We start from the raw sequence: 22,204 nt of genomic DNA on the forward strand, positions 1-22,204 counted from the left end.
ATCTGAAATTCCCAATGTTATAATTAATCCTACAGTTTGGGTACTTGATTTCTCCTCTGAACTAAATATTATTGTGCAAACTATATATTAGCCCATGTTGTTAAAAGAGAGTGATAACCTTTGAAGAAAAAGACTGCAAGAGTAATTTGGAGGGAGCATGATGGATGATTTCTGAATTGCTAGTAATTTTTGTTATGGTGATTTTATAGGTGTACTCACTTTCTAAGAATGCATACCTGAGATTTCTGTGTGCTTTCCTGTTTATATCTTAATACTTGAGTCAAGAGTTAATTTTTAAACATAAGCAGAAAGTCAAAACAAAATAAAAACAAACCACACAAAAAGACCTCCTACATTCCAAATAAAGTACGGTTTCTTTGGAAGCATGCTGTATTACACTTAGGGTCTCTCTGTTGAAAACAGTAACAAAAAAAACTTATCTTCAGAGCCCTAAAGTCATTCAGCTTGATAAGATGCACACACAATTTGGTAACTGTGGAAAAGCAAATTCACATAATCTATTTTAACTTTTTCTGTGTGCGCGCATTCTAAAGTCAAAAGGAGGGGCTCTTGGGTGGCTCAGTTGGTTAAGGGTCTGCCTTGGGCTGGGGTCATGATCACAGGGTCCTGGCATCAAGCCCTGCATTGGGCTCTCCGCTTGGCGGCAAGTCTGCTTCTCCCTCTCCCTCTGTAATCTCTCTTGCTTTCACTCTCTCTCAAGTAATAAATAAAAATCTTTAAAAAATAAAAATAATTGGGCGCCTGGGTGGCTCAGTGGGTTAAGCCGCTGCCTTTGGCTCGGGTCATGATCTCAGGGTCCTGGGATCGAGTCCCGCATCGGGCTCCCTGCTCGGCGGGGGGCCTGCTTCCCTTCCTCTCTCTCTGCCTGCTTCTCTGCCTACTTGTGATCTCTCTCTGTCAAATAAATAAATAAAATCTTTTAAAAAAATAATAATAATAATAAAAATAAATGAAGTAGAAAGGGAAGCTTACATGTGCTATACCAACTGTCATGTGTATTCGATTATCTCTACCATTTCTCATCCTCTTTTTCTTGCTTTCTCTTATTCTTAGTCAGACATCTATTTCATATGGATATGATACATCTGTAAGTCATAAACTAGAGGAGAAAAACAACAATTCTATCCTACTGAAACTGCAACATCCCCACCCAGATGCTGTGGGCACATGGATCAACTCAAACTCCTCACACGAACTCCTACTTCTCCCTTGGGACTGGGACTTACTCTTCACCCGACCTCCCTAGAGCCGAGAAATTCCCCCAGGCCAAAGCTTGGCCAAAAATCCCCCCAGGCCAAACACTAGGACTCCATTCCCTTGACATCCAACCCCACCCATATGACCCCAGGTTCCACCTCTGGGGGGAATCTCTTCACCTCTCTCCTCTTCTCAGCTACCTCCCTGGGGCTATAATCCTACGTGGTACTCCTAAGCCCCCGCATGAATCACTGCAAAAAACCGGCTACCTTCTCCTCTTCTCTCTTCCCCAGCCCAATTCATCTTTCATTCCGTCACCAGACTAACCCCCCCACCCCCAAGGGATAACTGAGCATGGCACACTTGCTTAAAAAACACTCAATGGCCTTTCCCTGCGTCCTGGATGAAGTCCAAGCCTGGCTTTATATTACTACAGAGAACTTCTATAAACAACCACGAAAGTAGCCCTCTTTTCTAGCCAACATCAAAGTTATTTTAGCCATTAGAAGAGGAAATATACTGTAAGTTATGCAAAGCAAGACAAACTGAAAAAAAGGGGTAAGGGGGAGGAGGGAATTCCAATTCAACCTGTTTTCTGAACAAGACATAAACATGACTATCATTCAAAATGGAAGAACCAAAGAATAGTCAGAAGCAAATAAATAAATAAACAAATAAATCCATCCAGAGTTGGAAAATGGTCACAGGCAAACAGGAACATCGCCTCCCTGAATGTAAATCTAAATCTAGTCCCTAAGCTGCAAATGCTGAAGGGAATTAGAAGAAACACCATTGCTATATGTGAGCCATTTCTCAGACTCTCGGTAAGCCTGACTCTTGTTTTCCTGACTACAGCACATTTAGGTCATTCTCCATAAGAAAACACTTAGGACAGATACTATAACAAGGCTACTACCTCTGATCAGTTTTGTTTTGTTTTGTTTTTAAGGAACTTAAAGTATAAAGAAAAACAAAATAACAATATAAAGACTGATGTTCCCTGATCAAGTAATATTTTACCCTCATGACAAGTTTGAAAACATCCTCCCATAACAAGAAGAAAAATCCCCTAGAAGTAATGATTTGACTGGTACTAATTCAGTGTTCACAGCCACTTTACAGAACATAATCACTGTGAATAACAAAAAACAACTGTATCTCTACGGAGCGTATTTTACTCACAACATGAAAATCACTAAAATGGTTAACTACAGATACACATACAACATAATACAAGGAGACGGTTTAAAAATTAAGTACATTAAATGCAGTAAAGTCTAGAGCAGGGATGGCAAATAGATCTCTTGCACGTCAGCTCCAAAGAATGATGACCGAGCTCCACACGAGGCACTTGGCTAGCTCTGCTCGGGCGCACGGGCAAGAGGACTCACTGCGTCAGTCACGCCACTCAGAGGTGTGCGAAGCGTGAGTAAGAACACTCAGATCACGTATTTGCCATCCCTGGGCCACCATGCTGGAAATAATCTCCAAGAACACACAATCACACAGTTACTTACTGCTTCAACAGAGTTACACTCCCGTCTGGTTTCTAAATAACGTAGTGCTCGCTTCTCCTCTTCTTTTAATTTAGCATCTGCCTGCCCAGAAGCAAAATAGCAATCATTTTTTAAGAATATCAAGAGAAGAGCTCAAATTATCACATATACTAAGTTCTGACTTACATATTTCATATAATTCTGTACACCATTTTGTTGTAAATACGAGGGTGCCTGTGTTCTATAAAATCTCTCTGTTGAATCCAAGTATGCCTTCTCAAAATTGTCCCTATAAATTTGAAGCTTATCCTCAGGATTAGAACAAAGGTTAACTGAAAAACAGAAAATAAAATTTTACTCTAATTATGCTTCAAATCAGTATTTTGAGTACAATAAACGAAGTAACAAATAGTAAGGAGTCATTATGTGCAAGGCACTCTGATCAAGCTCAAGAGAACATAAATCATGCAAGAGAAAATCCTTCTCTGTAAGAGACTTATAAAGGTAACAGCACAAGGCACTAAAGTGATAGACAGTACAGGCAACATGGGCTACGGTATTTCTGAATAGGAGGGAGAGTGACTTCCAACGAGATGATCAAGAAACCATTCATAGCCAGGATGGGATGTGAGATGAGTCTTAAGGAAAAACGAGCACTCACACAGAAGCTAGTATAGTAAGTAAGTACTGGGAAGTACAAGACCACAAGGCCAAGTTAAGGTAAAACGACCAGGCTGTCTGGGAGGAAAGCAAGGTGGGATGGAAAGTTAGGAGTGGCTGTGGAGAGCTTCAGCTCTCGGGCTGAGTGACCTGATTTCAGCGTCGTGAGCCAAGAATGGTAAGAAAAATGCTAACAAAATAGTACTTAAAAATTCATCTTGTAAACAGTTTATGGGTTAAATGATAGCAGTAAGATCACTAGAAGAAGAGACTGTTTCAAAAGTCCAGAAACATACACAGTATCAACAGTGGTAGTTGAAATCAGAAGGAGTAAGTTTCAACAACACAGCTAACAAAGCCTACAGACTCTGATACCTCTGGGGGCAACAGAGAGAGCCAATCGGAGAGAGCTGAAGGTTCAATAACACAACAAATTCCTACTGAGGCATTCTCAGTGCCCACGCTCTACGTTCAGTAAAGCTAGAGTGTCAACAACACAGTTAGCTAAAGTGTGATGACAGGGAGTCATCAGTACCGGGAGGCAGGGCGAGAGAGGCCTGACCCAGTCTGGGGATCAGGAAAGGCCTCTGCCAGCAAACAGGATGAGGATGACCTACAAGGAAAGCTGGAGGACGAGTATTCTCAGGGAAATTAGTGTATCTGATTTACAGAACAAATGAGAATATCATGGTCAGAAACGGAAAAGTTCACAGAGGAATGTGTACATGGAATAAATGTACTTCCTGAAAATTTAAGTACAAAACCAGTTACCACCTTTTCTGAGCTACTGATTCAAATCTATATTTCTCTAATTTAGGTCACTAAAAGGATTCACCAGCCAGGAAATAAGTGAGATGGAGAAAACCAGTATTAACCACACAAATATGGATTTTTCTGTATTTTCTTGGAGAGATTTAATACCTTCTCCGGGCTCTTAAAAGCACCCAGCACTAAAAGTAGATGTGACTATTTGAGAGCACACATAACTCCAAACGTACTGTTCTACAATGGTCTCGGAATTTTCATTAAAAAATTATCATAAAAGTTCAGAACATACCATAGGATTCTCTTACTCCAATGACCAGCTGAGAATCAAAAGCTTCTCCTAATCTTTCTGCATGCACCAGCTTCATTGCACTATCTTGGAGTCTGTTTTTTATATTTGAAAAGATGGACTCATTCCATGTATCAAGCATGAGCTAGGAAAAAAAGAAATATGCAATCATCTCAATTATTAATATACCAGACACATACAGACACAAAAAAATTTAACTACAAACACTAAAAAAGGAAATCTAACTCTTTAGTTTATATTCACTTGAATGCTTGAGGGAACTAGTGTATTTAAGTTTGGTAAGAAACACATGGTAAGGGGCACCTGGGTGGCTCAGTGGGTTAAAGCCTCTGCCTTCGGCTCAGGTCATGATCTCAGGGTCCTGGGATTGAGCCCCGCATTGGGCTCTCTGCTCGGCAGGGAGCCTGCTTCCCACCCACCCCCCTGCCTACTTGTGATCTCTGTCTGTCAAATAAATAAATAAAATCTTAAAAAAAAAAAAAAAAGAAACACATGGTGACTGTTAGAGAGCACAAATTTCAAAACCAAGTAACTGGACTTGAACTTCAGCTCTGCTACTCATTTACTAGGTTTCCCCTCTGTAAAATAGGACAGATAATAATACAAATTTCAAGTGGTTTTGTAAAAATTAAATATAGCAAAACGTGGAAAAGGTTACCTCTCCTACAGTTAGAGGGTTAAATTTCAGTACTACTGATGTTTGGAATGCTCACGTACCTGTTTGTATAAACACATAATAAATGCAAAAAGCACCAAATGAAAACCTGCGTGGTACTGGACATTAAAAAAAAAATACAAATCCACCTGACAGATGTTCAGTTTAAATGATGGCGTTTATATACACATCCACGTGTATTATTATTCCAAGAAACTGTGTCAGATACAGAAACTATATTAATGACAACAGCATCCGCACAAGTGATGACATAAGCAGGTATGTGACAGTCACTACGCACCCAGGACTGCTCTAAGGACTTTCCACACGTAACTCATTTAATCCCCAAACCGATAAAGAGGTACTATTATGTCCCTTTTTAGAAATGCAGTGGGGTGCTGAGAGGAAAACAAGCGTCCCCACACTTATACAGCTCATAAATGGCAACACTGGGATGCGAATCCAACAGGTCTGGTCCCAGAATCTGTGCTCTTAATCATTAAGTGATGCTGATTCCTGTGATCAGTAGGGAATGGTATAAATTAAAAGAGTTACAGAAAAACAAGAGAGGACAAGATTATGGAACTGCAAATTAAAAAGCACCCAGAAGTGTTTTCTTTTTCTTTTTTTGTGAGGAGGGGGATAATGCCTCACACTGCAGTCATTTCTGCCACCAGAGGACTCCTGGGTATCTAAATTCACAACATCCCTGTCCACATCAGCACGAAGTTTAGAGCTGGGGAGGGGCAGGAATACCAACGCCACTATTTGAACACCTGCTTTGTTGCCATAACCAGCACCGCAAGTAGCAAGTTGCTTAAAGTTCAAGAGGCATTTTTCACTTTTTTACTTTTCAAATCTACGTTTCCACTTCATTCTCAGAAGCATGAAATCATATGAGAAATGAAGACAGAGAGTTTAGGTCATTACTGATTGAAGAGTTGAAAAGAACACCTGAGATTCTACTTTCAAAGCTGAGTTCTTTCCATTAAATCACAAGGAGTTACTGGACACAGAGCTTCTAACTAGAAACCACGCAAAAATATGGAAATAAACCCAGTACATAATAGTTCATGATAACCCTAATCAAGTAAAAAGGAGATCATGAAAATAACAGGTTAGCCACAATTAAACACAAAGATACAAGAAGGTAACCTAATGAGAGACTTTGGAAAGAGGAAAAAAGTAATCTATAAGAAGGAAACAGTACGAAGGAGAAGAAGGAAACAGAATGCTGAAGACAGAACCAGGAAGAGGAGAAGCAAGGTGGTAGCATGTGAGGACACAGACCCACGTGACGTAATGCAGGAGGAGTGCGGCTGAACGTGGACGGGACAGAGTCAGTGGTATTCCATAAAACCCAGCAGCAGTCGAGAAGGGCTTTATACATCAAGTAGAAAAAACCACTGAAAGTCTGAATTACTTTCTAAAGTTGTAAAATCACCCTCTTTCTGAAGAATATTAGGGTCAAAAGTGCAAAAGTTAACTTACTTTTCGAACAATACTGTCTTCTACAGTTGATTTTTTATTGCTGCCCTGTTTACCCATTAAAGTAATCTCCAGCTGACAGAAAGGCTTCGGTAAAATATCGCACTGTGTAAAGAATTTTCGCCATTCAACAATGTATGCCTTTAGCAAAGCTGTATCGTCTTGATGGCTCAGTACTCGCTGGAAAAAAAAAAAAAAAAGAATTGTATGAACTTCAAATATATACAGGTAGGTGCTTGAAAGAATAACAGAACCTGTTCATGCTATAAATACATTTATTGTACAAACTATATTATATCCAAGAGAAATTAAAACACATATATACCCAAGAAAAATAAAAACATGTTCACAAAGACTTACTTTGACAATCATGCTGGTACATACATAAAATCATAATATACACATGAAACTAAAGAAATGTTTTATGTCAACTATATCTCAATAAAAAAACCTCCTAAAACCCTATATCCCTTAAGCTATCACGTTTTTATCCTCCCATAAATACCAATTCCCATCCATCCCCTCCCTGGCCCTAGTGACCACTAATTTACTTTCAGTGTTTATACACTTGCTTGTTCCAGACTTCCACATGAATGGAAACATGTAATATACAGACATTTTTGTTCTAAGATTTTATTTATTTGTTTATTTATTTATTTAGTGGGGAGCAGGGAGGGATGGAGGGAGCACATGTACATGAGCAGGGGCAGAGGGAGAGAGGTAATACCAAGCCCACCATTAGCTTAGTGCAGAGCCCTACCCAGGGCTTGCTCCTACCCTGAGATCAAGACCTGAGCTGAGATCAAGAATCAGAAGCTTAACTGACTAAGGCACCCAGGTGCCCCTATAAAATACAGACATTTAAAATTGGCGTCTTTCATTTTACAGTTTCAAGGGTCTCTCAAGTCCTAGGATGTATCAATACTTTATTCCTTTTATGGCTGAACACTATACCATTTTATAGATACACCACACTTTGTTTATTGTGTCCACTGATGGACTTGTGGGTTGCTTCCAGCCATTGGTTATCACGAAAAGTGCTGCTATAAATAACCTGCATCTCAAAAGAAGGTCATAAAAAACCTGTCCATAGTCAGCAAGAAAAAAAGTGAGGACTCAAACAATATCAGAAATGAAATAGGAGACATTACAACTGCTAACACAGAAATACAAAGGACTGGGGCTCCTGGCTGCCTCAGCTGGTAGAGCACACAACTCTTTCTCTTTCTTTCTCTCTTTCTTTTTTTTTTTTTTTTTTAAGATTTTATCTATTTGAGAGAGAAAACAAAGAGTATGAGTTGAGGGGAGGGGCAGAGGGAGAGGGAGATGCAGACTTCCCTGCTGAACAGGAGTGCAATGTGGGCCTTAATCCCAGGACCATGGGATCATGACCTGACTCCAAGTCAGATGCTTAATCAACTGAGCCACCCAGGCACCCCAAGCATACAACTCTTGATCTCAGGTTTGTGAATTCAAGCCCCACTTTGGGTGTGGAGCCTAACCTACAACAACAACAACAACAACAAAGGTTCATAAGAGACACCTATAAACAATTATCTGGCAACATACTTGACAACATAGAAGAAACAGATAAATTCCATGAAACACACTCCTACTAAGAACTAAATTATGAAGAAACAGAAAACCTGAACAGACCAATTACAAGCAAGGAGATTGAATCAGTAATGAAAAACCTCCCAACAAACTATATTCTAGGACGAAATGGCAACGACAGTGAATTCTAACAAACATTTAAAGAGAAGTAATACCAATCCCTCTCAAACTCTTCCGAAAAACAGAAGAGGAGCAAACATTTCCAAACTCATTTAAAAAGTCAGTATTACCCTGATACCAAAATCAGATAAGGATAGCACAAAAGAAGAAAATTATAGGTCAATATCCCTAAAGAACACAGATGCAAAACTTCTCAACAAAATATTAGGAAACCAACTCAGCAGACATTGAAAGACCATATATCATGAGCAAGCGGGACTTATTCCAGGGATACAAGCTTGGTTAGTTCAACATCCACAAGCGAATCTATGTGAAACACCACAGCAACAAAGCACAGTAAAAAAGGCATGTGATCATCACAAGTAGACGCAGAAAGAGCATTTGACAAAATGCAACATCTATTTACAATAAAAACTCTTAAAAAGTGGGATAAAGGGAAATGTATCTCAACATAATAAAAGCAATATATGACAAACCACAGCTAAAATGAAAGTCTAAGATCAGCAACAGGACAAGAATGTTACTCCCACCACTTCGATGCAACACAGTACTGGAACAGCAATCAGATAAGAAAAAGTAAAGACATCCAAGTCAAAAAGGAAGAAGTTTAAAAAAAAAAAAAAGTATTATTTGCAAATAACATAAGATAGAGAAAATGATGAGTTTATCAAAAAACTGTGAGAAAAAACGAATTTAGTAAAAATGAATGATACAAAATCAATATACAAAAATCTGTTGCATTTCTATACACTTAATATCAAAAAGAAAAATTTTAAAAACAATCCCATTTACAACTGCATCAAAAAGTATAAAATACGGGCACCTGGGTGACTCAGTCAGTCCCATGTTGGGTGTAGAGATTGCTTAAATAAATAAACTTTAAAAAAATTTAATTAGCAAATGTCAAAAGTCAATGTGATATTTTAAAATTATTTCTGGAAGTCCTACAGCAGAAAATAGGATATTCTCTAAATCTTAAACTTAATCTAAGATACAGAACTTACTGCCTGTGCTTGCTTGATAAACTCAAGAATATCTTCTTTTAAAGCCTGATGAATTTTTGCTGGACCTTTATCATCCCAGAGACAGACCGCATGCACATCCCTGTAAAAATAAAGCAGGTAAACAGAAATGAACACTAGGACCAAGAACAAAGACAAAACTCCCAGCAAGTTCTGTAGGAATAGTTTCCACGGACCATGCTGCACCCAGCTGAGTGGAGAATACATCCATAAGAACCACAAGTTCTTTGTTAAGTTACCTGATACACAAATTTGTTTCTACTTTTATTTTACTTTCTTTGTCATTGTTTTCCTCCTTAAATCTCTGCTTACTGTTTATCTTTAATTATAAAAGCATCCTTCCATCTTTAAATCCCACACTCCACAGTTCACCACTATCAATTAGTTTCTCATGTAAAGTATAAATTATTTTATTTCTTTAAATTATTTTAATTTTTTACAATATATGTAAACTATTCTCTTTAAAAAGAATCAGTCATTTAAACATCAGCAAATCTCTTAACTTCCCCCATACATTTGTTATTTGTTATATTTACACATGAACTACTACTGTATCTCCTTTATTTAAAACACAAAACAAAAACAAAAGCTCTCCTAAACTGAGATAGAAAACCTCTGAATTTATGGAGTTGACAGTATAGATATTTATTTAACAGTAAAACAACATGTTCAAAAACTAATTTCTTAATTATCAAGTTACAGAGTGGGTGAACTCCTAACAAAAGGATAGAGTCTTATTATCGAGGATGCTTTTATTAAAAAAAATGCTCCCTAGTGACTCATACAGTACCTAATGGTACCCCCGCTATTAAAAAAATGCCTAAGAAATCAAAATAAGAGATCTCTGGAATCGTAACATTGTAACAACAGCCAAATAGTTTAGGTCCGGATTCTCAGGGACTTCGTTGTAACTCAAAGTATCTGCTTATTATTCACTTGAACTTGCTTTTGTCTCTGGTTAAATTGAACTTTCAGCTTAAGAGTGGTATTTCTGCTCACCGCCTAGTACTCAGCGAACACAAGTATTTGCCAAATAACAAACAATACATAACATGTGATTGTTTACTATGTGCCAGTTACTATTCTAAGCGGTTTTAATTCATTTAAAACACATTGATTTAAACTCCCTTCACCACAACTCTGAAGGGAGTACTATTTTTATCACCATTTTACAGATGGGGAGACTGAGGCAAATAAAGGTTAAGGAACATTCCTAAGTTACAAAGCCAGTACGCGGTGGAACTGGACAGCTCGGCTGGCGTCCAGAGGAGCAGGGCAGGTGGGACTCACAAAACCATTCCCCCAAATTTACTCCTGCACTTCTCCAAACCAACCTTTCCACAAACAGTACCCAAAGTGAGGCTCTGAAACAAATCACATCCTATTCCCTCTCTGTATAAAAGCTCCAATGGCTTCCCACCGACCTGGGAGTAAACTACACAGCGGGCAGCTGACACCCCTGCAATCTCAGCTCATGACTAAAGGAATCCAGAGGTTAGAAGAACATGACACAAAAACAGGCTGCCTGTAATTCAGTGTACGGCGCCCATGCATAGAAACACAAGATGGTTCTGGAACCCAGGCAGGGTGACAGCTGCAGTGAGGGAAGGGGGAGGTTCCCTGAAAGAGCTGGTTTCCTGAGCTTCATCTCAAAGAACAAGCAGGAGTTTGTCAGGCAAAGGTATGAGGGCGTGAGGGAAGGAGATTTTATGGAGAAGCCGGAGCACGAGTACAAGACTGTGGCTCGCCGTGCCGCGGGCAGGAACACAAGCAAATCGGCGTGCCCTGCGTGTGAAGGGGGGAGCGGTACGCAAGAAATGGAGCACACTAACCCTTCCCCGCTACACACCACATTCAGACACAGTCCTGCTGTGTCCATCCCCTCAATGTCTCTCCAGTTCGGACATGGGCATCCACTACGACTACCAGAATCCCCATCACCACCGCCTCTCACTTTAACAAACAGTCCGGGCGCCTGGGTGGCTCAGTGGGTTAAGTGACTGCTGCCTTCGGCTCAGATCATGATCCTGGAGTCCTGAGATCAAGTCCCGCATCGGGCTCCGAGCTGCATGGGGAGTCTGTTTCTCCCTCTGACCCTCGACCCTCTCCCCTCTCGTGCGTTCTTTCACGTAAATAAAATCTTAAAACAAACAACAAACAAGCCCCTCCCCTTACAGGCACTGACCACTCACCATGTGGCAGGCACTTTGCAGAGTGACTCAGGTCCGTGTAGGGCTCGCCAGAAGCGGAGGGGATTAGACAGGCAAGAGATTTATGGAGGGAAATGGAGGTGAGGGGCAATGGGAAGCGTACTGTGAGAAACCCACAAAGCCAGCATGATCGCCGTTAGGGCCGAACAGAAAGGACAGCCGGGTGTGAAGAGCGTCAGGCCATCAGGCAGTTGTAAGAAAACCTGGTAATGCTATTACCGGGGGGTTTGGGGCAAAAGTCATGCAGCAGAGGAGTCTGCTGCCACTTTGAAATAGGGCCACTCTGAAGCCATGCCACACTCCAAGTACCGCCAGGTATGCATGTCAGAAGGGTTAAAAGGCGGCCTGAATCCCGTAAGGCAAATGGCGTGGTGAAGAAGGCGGGATCAATCCCCCCCCCGGGGCAGTTACGGTCGTGAGTGACTTGGCACATCTCCAGCCCCCTTTTCTCAGCCTCCAGGTACTCCAAGGTGTTGCTACATCAGGAAAGAATGCCCTCACTACACTCAATCTTATTCAAAACACAATGCTACTCACCATCGCACAAAAGACCCAAGTCTCCTGTCAAGTCTCCTGGTCAATCTTCACACACATTTTGAAACATTTTATAATAACATACCTGAGGAACGGATTACGGTGATACCCCATGGTAACGGGTTAATAAACACCCTCTGGTCATACCTCTGTGCTCCTCTCCCTGATCCTACTCTCTGCCACCCTCCCCAGAAGTAGACTGAACCTGTTATTATTTTTCAAGTTTTACAACAGACTATGAGAATTTCTGAACTTCACAGAAATTTTATCTAACACGGGTGACTGGGTGGCTCACTCGGAAAGCGTCTGACTCTTAAGATGGGTGTGGAGGGCGCCTGGGTGGCTCGGTGGGTTAAACCGCTGCCTTCGGCTCAGGTCATGATCTCGGGGTCCTGGGATCAAGTCCCGCATCGGGCTCTCTGCTCAGCAGGGAGCCTGCATCCCTCTCTCTCTCTCTCTCTCTGCCTGCCTCTCCATCTACTTGTGATTTCTCTCTGTCAAATAAATAAATAAAATCTTTAAAAAAAAAAAAAGGAATGAAAGAACTTGATACAAATACAACAGAATACTTAAAACATCTTCACTTATATCAGTTAGGATACATTTAGCTAAAACATGAAATTCAATCAACAGAGGCTCCAACTATTATGTTATTTTTCTGAAATAACTAGAAGTCTAGACGTAGGCAGCGGCTAGCGTCTGGAAAGAAACTGAGAAAAGCATGTGTCTCTCTCCACTCTGCCACTTTAGCACGTTAGCCTCTAAAACGTGGACTGTGCCAGGCACATTAGTTCAATTCATCTGAAAAGCAAAACCTATCTCAGAAGCCCTCCTGTAAATCTATTTGTTGGAACTGTATCACATGGTGACAAAACAGCAAGGGAAGCCAAAGAAGTCAATGTTCCAATATGCAGCCGCACGGAAAGTATATGAGGCACATAAAGCCAGGAATGGGTGTTAGGCAGCAGCATCTGCCCCAAGATCTCTTACCATCTGAAAAGCCAGACAAAAAAAAATTAAGGCCAAAGAGGAATTTAAAAATACAATCAATAGAGACCCCTAGGTGGCTCAGGGGATTAAGCGTTTGCCTTCAGCTCAGGTCACAATCCCAAGGTCCCAGGATCAAGTCCTGAGTCTTTGTTGGGTGCCCTGCTCAGCAGGGAGTCTGCTTCTACCTCTCCCACTGCCCCTGCTCATGCATGCTCTCTCTAATAAATAAAATCTTTTTAAAAAGTAAAACATTTTAAAAAAAAATTTTTTTAAGATTTTATTTATTTATTTGACAGAGAGAGATCACAAGTAGATGGAGAGGCAGGCAGAGGCGGGGGGGGGGGAAGCAGGCTCCCCGCTGAGCAGAGAGCCCGATGTGGGACTCAATCCCAGGACCCTGAGACCATGACCTGAGCCGAACGCAGAGGCTTTAACCCACTGAGCCACCCAGGGCCCCCCCAAAAAATTTTTAAATATAGTTTTTCTCCTAAGAGCATATGCACCCATATAAAATTTTTTTTTTTAAAGATTTTATTTATTTGTCAGAAAGAGAGACAGAGAAAGCACGCAAGCAGGCAGAGGCAGGTGGAGGCGGAGAGAGAGGCAGGCTCCCTGCTGAGCAAGGAGCCCGATGTGGGACTTGATCCCAGGACCCTGGGATCATGACCTGAGCCGAAGGCAGCGGTTTAACCCACTGAGCCACCCAGGCGTCCCCCCATATAAAATTTTTAAAGAAATTTTTACAGGCTATTTCTCTTGATCATAATCCATAAATAAATAAGTGATCAAAGAAGACATCATTATTAGAAATTAAGTCCCTAGATAATGCATGGGTTGAATAACACAAAACAATTTCCCAACAATCGAGAGGGCAATAAAAAGGAAAACATTTCATACTGTAAAACCTGTGTAACACCAGTTAGAATGGCCAAAATTAACAAAACAGGAAACAAAATGTGTTGGAAAGGATGTGGAGAAAGGGGAACCCTCTTACACTGTTGGTGGGAATGCAGGTTGGTGCAGCCTCTTTGGAGAACAGTGTGGAGATTCCTCAAGAAATTAAAAATAGAGCTTCCCTATGACCCTGCAATTGCACTCCTGGGTATTTACCCCAAAGACACAGATGTCATGAAAAGAAGGGCCATCTGTACCCCAATGTTTATAGCAGCAATGGCCACAGTCGCCAAACTATGGAAAGAACCAAGATGCCCTTCAACAGATGAATGGATAAGGAAGATGTGGTCCATATACACTATGGAGTATTATGCCTCCATCAGAAAGGATGAATACCCAACTTTTGTAGCAACATGGATGGGACTGGAAGAGATTATGCTGAGTGAAATCAGTCAAGCAGAGAGAGTCAATTATCATATGGTTTCACTTATTTGTGGAGCATAACAAATAGCATGGAGGACAAGGGGCGTTAGAGAGGAGTAGGAAATTTGGGTAAATTGGAAGGGGAGGTGAACCATGAGAGACTGTGGACTCTGAAAAACAATCTGAGGGGTTTGAAGTGGCGGGAGGGTAGGAGGTTGGGGTACCAGGTGGTGGGTATTATAGAGGGCACAGCTTGCATGGATCACTGGGTGTGGTGAAAAAATAATGAATACTGTTTTTCTGAAAATAAATAAATTGGAAAAAAAAAGAATAAAAAAAAAAAAACCTGTGTAACAATAAAAGAAGTATTAAGAAAAAATATGTATAGCCCTGAATGCTTTCATTTGGAACAAAAAGATTAAAGAACTAAGAATTCATCTTAAGCCAGAAAAAAAATTTCAAAGTAACCAGAAAGAAGACATTAATAAAAAAACAAATTATGGGGGCACCTGGTTTACTAAGTCAGTTAAGTGTCTGATTCTTGTTCTCAGCTCATGTCTTGATCTGAGGGTTCTGAGTTCAAGCCCTACACTGGGCTCTACGCCCAGCATGGAGCTCACTTACAAAAAAAAAAATTAAAAAAGCAAATTATGGATTTGAATGAAAATGAACTGAATATTATTCTTCCCAAAGAACTCATGTTTGCCTTTTCCTTTTCTCTGTTGTACAATTATTTTGTATTTTATCAGTTTTGGCTATTGTCTCTCCTTCCTTGTACTTTACTTAGTTTTAATGTGCCAGCTAGCTAGCTTTGTCCTCATCTCTTGAAATGAGCGCTCAGATCACGGACTTTGAACCTCTTTTTTCTAACATATGGATTAAAGGCTATAAACTCCTTTATACCTAAGCCCTGCTTATGTGGATCGAACAAGTTTTGATATGATGTGTCTTACCAAAGTAATTTTTTAAACTTGCTTCTATGAAAACACCAATAAAATGAATCAACTCCTTAAAGAACAGATTAAAGAAAAATAGTAGGATTAGGGATGAAACAACAAGATATATCCACATATACAACATAAATATAATACTTATAATACCATGGCAACAAATTTCAAAATCTAGGGGAAAAAAAAATGAAGTGTGAGAATAGACTCTTTGTCTTAGTCCCAATTTTAAGTAGAAGGTTCCAACGCATCACTATTGGGATGATGTCTACTGCTGGAATACCTGCAAATGACTTATGATAGGGGCACATGCACCCGAATGTTCATAGCAGCAATGTCCACGACAGCCAAACTATGGAAAGAACCTAAATGTCCATCAACAGATGAATGGATAAAGATGTGGTGTATACACACACACACACACACACACACACAACAGAATACTATGCAGCCATCAAAAGAAATGAAATCTTGCCATTTGCAATGACGTGGATGGAACTAGAGGGTATTATGCTTAGCAAAATAAGTCAATCAGAGAAAGACAACTATCATATGATCTCCCTGATACGAGAAAGTGGAGATGCAAGGAGGGTGGGGGGGCGGGTTGTGGGGAAGGAAAAGAATAAATGAAACAAGATGGGATCGGGAGGGGGACAAACCAAAAGAGACTCTTAATGTTACAAAACAAACGGAGGGGGGCCGGGGGAGGGGTGTAGAAAGAGGGTGGTGGGTATGGACATTGGGGAGGGTATGTGCTATGGTGAGTGTTGTGAAGTGTGTAAACCTGGGTACAGACCTGTACCCCTAGGACTAATACTACATTATATGTTTATAAAAAAATAAAAAAAAATTAAAAAAGAAAAAAAATGTAGTACCGGTGTTCAGGCTCTAATGTAAGAACATATAGTCTGATGTAGAAAACAGACATAAATAAATAGACAATAATGATATATTCTATCATATGGAGATATGTTGTGGTGGGAACATACAAAATGGGGAGTATCTAACCCTGTCGAAGGAGTTGTACTATTTTTACTTGCTCACACCCACTTCCATGTTCTATTAATAGGTGTAGGTCCCTGACACAAGCTAAACCAATCATATTACCCCAAAACCACACTGTGTTAAGGGTGTAGGCCTGAGAGAGTTGTGCCCTGGGATTTTTCAAACCAGAACTGCACAAGTAAAGGCCCTTTCTTTGCCTTCTCATTATGAAGCTCTAAAGGTATGAACACAGAGACCCAGGCTATACTCAGAGAAACAAAAATGAGATGGAGAACATCCTGAAGATATTAGAATCCGATTCCATTCAGTCCTGCTTTTCCCAAGCCTCATATACATTATATAATACTTATTAAAGCTGGTTATTTTGGAGGCCTGGGTGGTTCAGTCGTTGAGCATCTGCCTTTGGCTCAGGTCATGATCCCAGGGTCCTGGGATCGAGCCCCACATCAGGCTCCCTGCTCGACAGGAGATCTGCTTTTCCTTCTCCCACTCCCCCTGCTTGTGTTCCCTCTCTCACTGTGTTTCTCTCTGTCAAATAAATAAATAAAAACTTCAAAAAAAGAAAAAGCACAATTTTTTAAAAAGATTTTTAAAATTTATTTATTTGACAGAGATCTCAAGTAGGCAGAAAGGCAGGGAGAGAGAGAGGAGGAAGCAGGCTCCCCACTGAGCAGAGAGCCCAATGTAGGGCTCGATCTCAGGACTCTGGGATCATGACCTGAGCCGAAGGCAGAGGCTTTAACCCACTGAGTCACCCAGGTGCCCTTTAAGAAATATTCAGCTCTGTTTTTTCTTCACCTACTGAGATTATTAATTTCTAACATGATTTTGACTTTTCCTATTTGTTTTTGAGGTCAATTTTCATTTTATTTCCTCCTACTTTTGTTGGTTTCTCTCCTCAGCTTTTGAATTTTTGATTCAAGGTTTCTTAAATTACCCTGAATGGCTGTATGAGGCTACCACACTCAGTCTGGAGCCCTGTGTTGGTGTTCTTCTGCTTCATAGCTGGTTTCTGTGGAACAATTTTTATCAGCTACAATGTTTGGTTTCCACTTTCTTAGAGTTTGGGATGGATCATGTCCATCCCAACAGACCATTTTCTACGTACGTTCATCTTAAGGTCAGGATTCCTAGTTTCAGAGCACCTCCTTCCGTCAAGCTTAACAACACTCAATTTCTTAATGACCAATGTTATTAATAGAAGAAAGAATACATTTCATTCCTGCAGGATCCTCAGATCCTCTAAATCCTTACCTATCTGAAAATACGCTTATGTTGTCTTAAACTTGATTACAAACTTAACCGGAGAATACTAGGATTGGGATAACTTCCCTTCAAATATTTAAGAAAATGTTTCATCAACCTCCTACATCCAATTTGGCCAACGAAAAGTGCTGAAGACAGTCTGCTTTGTTTTGAGAAGTGAACTGTTTTTCTTCACTGCAAGAAAACTAGGGTATTTTCTTTATCCTTGGAATTCTGAAACTCCCTAAGGACATATCTCAGCATGTTTTATAGCACTTTCAATATTAAGACTTGAGGAGATGGGTGAGAAGGGATGAGTTTCCACCGGGGAGTTTCCACCTCTTATTTTTGGACCATATCCTCTCCTCTGCTATTTCTGTTCTCTCCTTCTGGAACATGTTTACTCAATTCTAGATCTACCTTCCCTATCCCTTTATTTCTATTTTATCTCCCATACCTTGTTTTTGCTCTACATCTAGGGAGAACTCTGGTTTTATTTTTCAAATCACTGATTTGGTCTTCTTTCTGTTTTACCTCTTCATCCTGCATTTCAAAGATCTCTTCTTTAGCTTGACTTTCATTTTCAATGTAAGCTCTATGCCATAAACTGGAGTTTTTCAAGAGTTCTTTCTAGACCCTGCATCATTTATTTCCTCTAACTCTGAGGTACAGCCTCTAAGATGGCCTTCGATGACCCCGGTTTCCTGGTGTTCATACCCGCGTACCGTTCCCTCCTACAGTGTACAAGCACCTGTCTGAGTAATAAAACATGACCCACGTGGTGGTCTGTCACTACCAAAACTATGGCAGAAACCCTGAGCTCTGTGCTGGGAGGCCCTCTCTCACTCTGGAGCAAGCACGCTGCCACATGTAAACTGCTTCAAGGAGGGACCCACATGGTGAGGAACTGAGCAGCTGGGGAAGAACTGACCCCAGCCACACTGGAGTGTTCCTGTGAGCAAGCGGAAAGCTCACTCAGCCCTGCCAGAGTCTCGGCCTACACCCACCGCTCAGCTGCACTGCAAGCTCACAAGAGACCCTGAGCTAGACGGGCCCATCGGGCTTCCTGACCCTCTAACAGTGACAGGGTGAGTGTGCAGCGTTTCAAGCTGCTAACCTTGAGAGTAATCTGTCATGCAGCAATGGACAAATGATACATGGAGACACAACAAAGACAGGCAGGCAGAAGACTGCTGTAATCGTTCAGAGAAATGGTGGCGGGGGAAGAAGATGGGATAGAAAGAAGGCCAATTCAAGAGATATTTAATAAAACCTATGAAACCCAGGAATTAACTGAATATGAGGGAGAAAGAAAACAGGAAGTTGATGGTAGCTTTCAGATTTTTGGTTTGAAGCTACGAACAACACATTTTTGCCATTCTAAATATGCAGTACTTACAAAAGTTAAGAGACAGACACATAGAAACAACAAGAGACCTTTGAAGTCTAGAAATTTGACTCAGAATAATCGGGATTGCTTCTGTAGATAGGAGAACACAGGTAAAAAAAAAAACAACGAACTCTGAAAAAACCACCATTTAAGGTGTACACAACAATAAGTCCACTTACATAATGGAGATGAGGCAGACAAGAGAGGAGAAAACCAACTCAGGAACAAGAAAAACAGCTTTTTTAGTAATGTTTTTTTAGATTTATTTATTTATTTTATAGAAAAAGAGAGTATGTATGAGCAGGGGGATGGGCAGAGGGCGAGAGAGAGACAGAGAATTCTCAAGCAGATTCCCCAGAGTGCAGTCTGACCTGGACTCCATCCCAAGACCTTGGGATCATGACCTGAGCCAAAACCAAGAGTCAGATAGTCAACTGAGTGCACCACCCAGGCACCCACAAGAAAAGTATCTTTTAATATAATTTATGCTAAAAGGGCACCTGCGTGGCTCAGTTGGTTGAACATCTGCCTTTGGCTCAGGTCATAGGACTGAGCCCCACATTGGGCTCCTCACTCAGCAAGGAGTCTGCTTGTCCCTTTGCCCCTCCACCACTCATGCACACGATCTCTCTCTCAAATAAATAAAATCTTAAAAAAAAATATATATATATATATATATAGGATATATATATAGTGAAGACGAATTTTCTTAAAAATAAGGTCTTGGGGTGCCTGGGTGGCTCAGTCAGTTAAATGTCCAACTTGTGATCTCAGCTCAGGTCTTGATCACAGGATCGTGAGTTCAAGCCCCATGGTAGGCTCCAGACTGGGAGTGAGCCTACTTAAAGTAAATACATAAACAAATAAAATAAAAATAAAAATAAGGTCTCACAAGTTGAAAATAATTTGTGATTTAATTCTGGCTTCAATTTCAATAACCAGAGTCAAACCAAATATGGATCTAGAGGAATAGTTCTCAACTGAGGGACATACCATCCCCACAGAAGCTCGCTTGGAAAGGTACCAGAGCCTTTGTTTGTTTATTTCACTAATGAGGGGTGGGGGTGCACAGGGAGTGTCCACTTCTAGAGTGTCTAAGGGTGAAGGCCAGAGGTGATAAACATCCCACAATATGCTAGACAATCTTTTACAACCACCTAAAATGCCAACGCACTCTTATTGAGAAATAAGGATCTCAGATAAAAAAGAAGCAAATAGGGGTGCCTGGGCGGCTCAGTGGGTTAAAGCCTCTGCCTTCGGCTCAGGTCATGATCTCAGGGTCCTGGGATCGAGTCCCGCATCGGGGGGGGTCTCTGCTCAGCAGGGAACCTGCTTCCCTCTCTCTCTCTCTGCCTGCCTCTCTGCCTGTCAAATAAATAAATAAATAAAATCTTTTTAAAAAAATGATGTGATGAGACCAATAACTAGAGCAAATACAAAGGTACTGACTATTTCTGCTTAGAAATGCACCGTAAGCAGGGAATACCATCATACTACACTTCCCCCAGTCAGGAGTGCACAGAAAACAAGCATCATTCTAGATGATAAATGATATAATCAATACAAATTGACAGAAACAAAACAAAACCCCACCACAGTCAACAGATTATTCATAAAATAGTTTAATCAAATAATTTAAGAAAAATAGTATACATGAATGCTATGTATTTCTAAAAGGGCTTAGCTGTTTACTGAACTTTAATTTTTCAAAAGATAGAATCATGCATTTAAGTTAATATTATGTAACAAGTTCTACACTATTTAGGAAATTATATTTTTATCATGCAATAATGAGAAAAAAATGAGAACAGCTTAATGTGTATGGATTATTCAATCACATATCTATAAGTCCTGACATAGAATTCCACTAAAGCATACACAGAAAAGTTAGAGCAGGTCTTCACCGGCTATCCTCAGGAAGACGTGCTTGTAAGGCTGGCCCTTGACTGGTATCTGGGAATTTGGATTTTGTAAAGGTACTCACCGTTTCCTGCTGAGAATCACTCACTGGGCCTAAATGTTTAGGTAAACAAGCTGATTTATATTTAACTCCTGCTTGTCATCTAGGAGTCTGGGACTTCACTTTGTGTCAGGCAGAGGCTATCTATGCAACAGCTGAGTTAAAACCTGAACACTTGTCTTTAATGTGCTTCCCTGTAGAAAGACTTTCACCTGTGCTGTCACCATCAGCTGCTAGAGAACTAAGTGTCTCCTGTGTAACTCCAATGGCAGAGGATGCTTGGAAACATGCATCTGGTTTCCCCTGAATTTGCCACCTACATCTTTGTTGCATTTTACTGTAATAACTCACAGCCATGAATACGACTATGTCTGAGTCCTGTGAGTATTCCCAGCAATCACGGAACCTCGAGGTGGTCATGAGACTGCTGAGGCAAGTGGTGTCAGAAGTGGGATTCACTAGGACAGCTGGGACTCACTGAAACGTGGTAAGGGTACGAAGTGATGAAGTGACTGGACGATGAACCGTTGCTGTTTGGGTGGCTAGAAAGTCATCCATGCTACAAAACAGGAGCTGAGTGCATGTGTTTTAAGAGAGAAGAGTTACCTAGGAAAGCAGAAAACAATAGCTCTAATCCCCAGAGAGTGGGCTCGCTCAATCCCCGGGCTGCTTTCAGCCATGCTGACTGACGAGTGACAGGAGAAAAAGCACAGCCTGGCTAACACCTCTGGTTTTGCTCTTGCCTCCAACTAGGAAGAGAAAAGGCCCAAAGTTAAGCTATGAGTGAACCAAAAATGTCAAATGCTGGCATTATTCTCCACCACCCCCGACCCCAGCCATGAGGAAATAAGAGTTAAGTCAGATCCTGGAGAAAGCTTTAGATAAACCAGGGGAGAAAATGCTGGGGGTGGAGTGCCTGCAGGGAAAGGAAATCACTCCAGCTGTTTCTTCAGCCCAAAGGCTGCTACTGAAGCAATTCTTCCACGCTCCTTGCATACCAGCCAGGATCTCCCAGCAACTCTAGCATTAATGTTGTCAATGCTGTTAGGGGTTTGAATAAATCTATAATGGGTTTAAAAGATGGTTTTGTATTTTGTGCCTTCGGCATCTGGATGTATGATCAAAAAAGATGTAAAATCTTATATGCTCGTACTTTCATAAATCCTACCAGGATTGTACCTAGCAGCAAAGGTTGTCCCCCCCGCCCCCTCAAAACTAGCAGACACAACTTCCATGCTTTAAGCTGCTGGTAAGGGGA

At 40.8% G+C, this 22,204-nt stretch overlaps 1 protein-coding gene across 1 annotated transcript in view; it reads right to left on the reverse strand.

The window, feature by feature from the left end:
- Positions 1-22,204, reverse strand: part of CUL5 (cullin 5) — an 88,841-nt gene that overhangs the window by 42,654 nt on the left and 23,983 nt on the right. The window contains 5 exon segments of the mRNA XM_044257717.1: positions 2,736-2,816; positions 2,901-3,046; positions 4,432-4,573; positions 6,596-6,772; positions 9,331-9,430. Coding sequence (XP_044113652.1) covers positions 2,736-2,816; positions 2,901-3,046; positions 4,432-4,573; positions 6,596-6,772; positions 9,331-9,430 — 646 coding nt within the window.

This window comes from Neovison vison, chromosome 7, assembly GCF_020171115.1.
Source record: "Neovison vison isolate M4711 chromosome 7, ASM_NN_V1, whole genome shotgun sequence".
Classification (NCBI taxonomy): Eukaryota; Metazoa; Chordata; class Mammalia; order Carnivora; family Mustelidae; genus Neogale; species Neogale vison.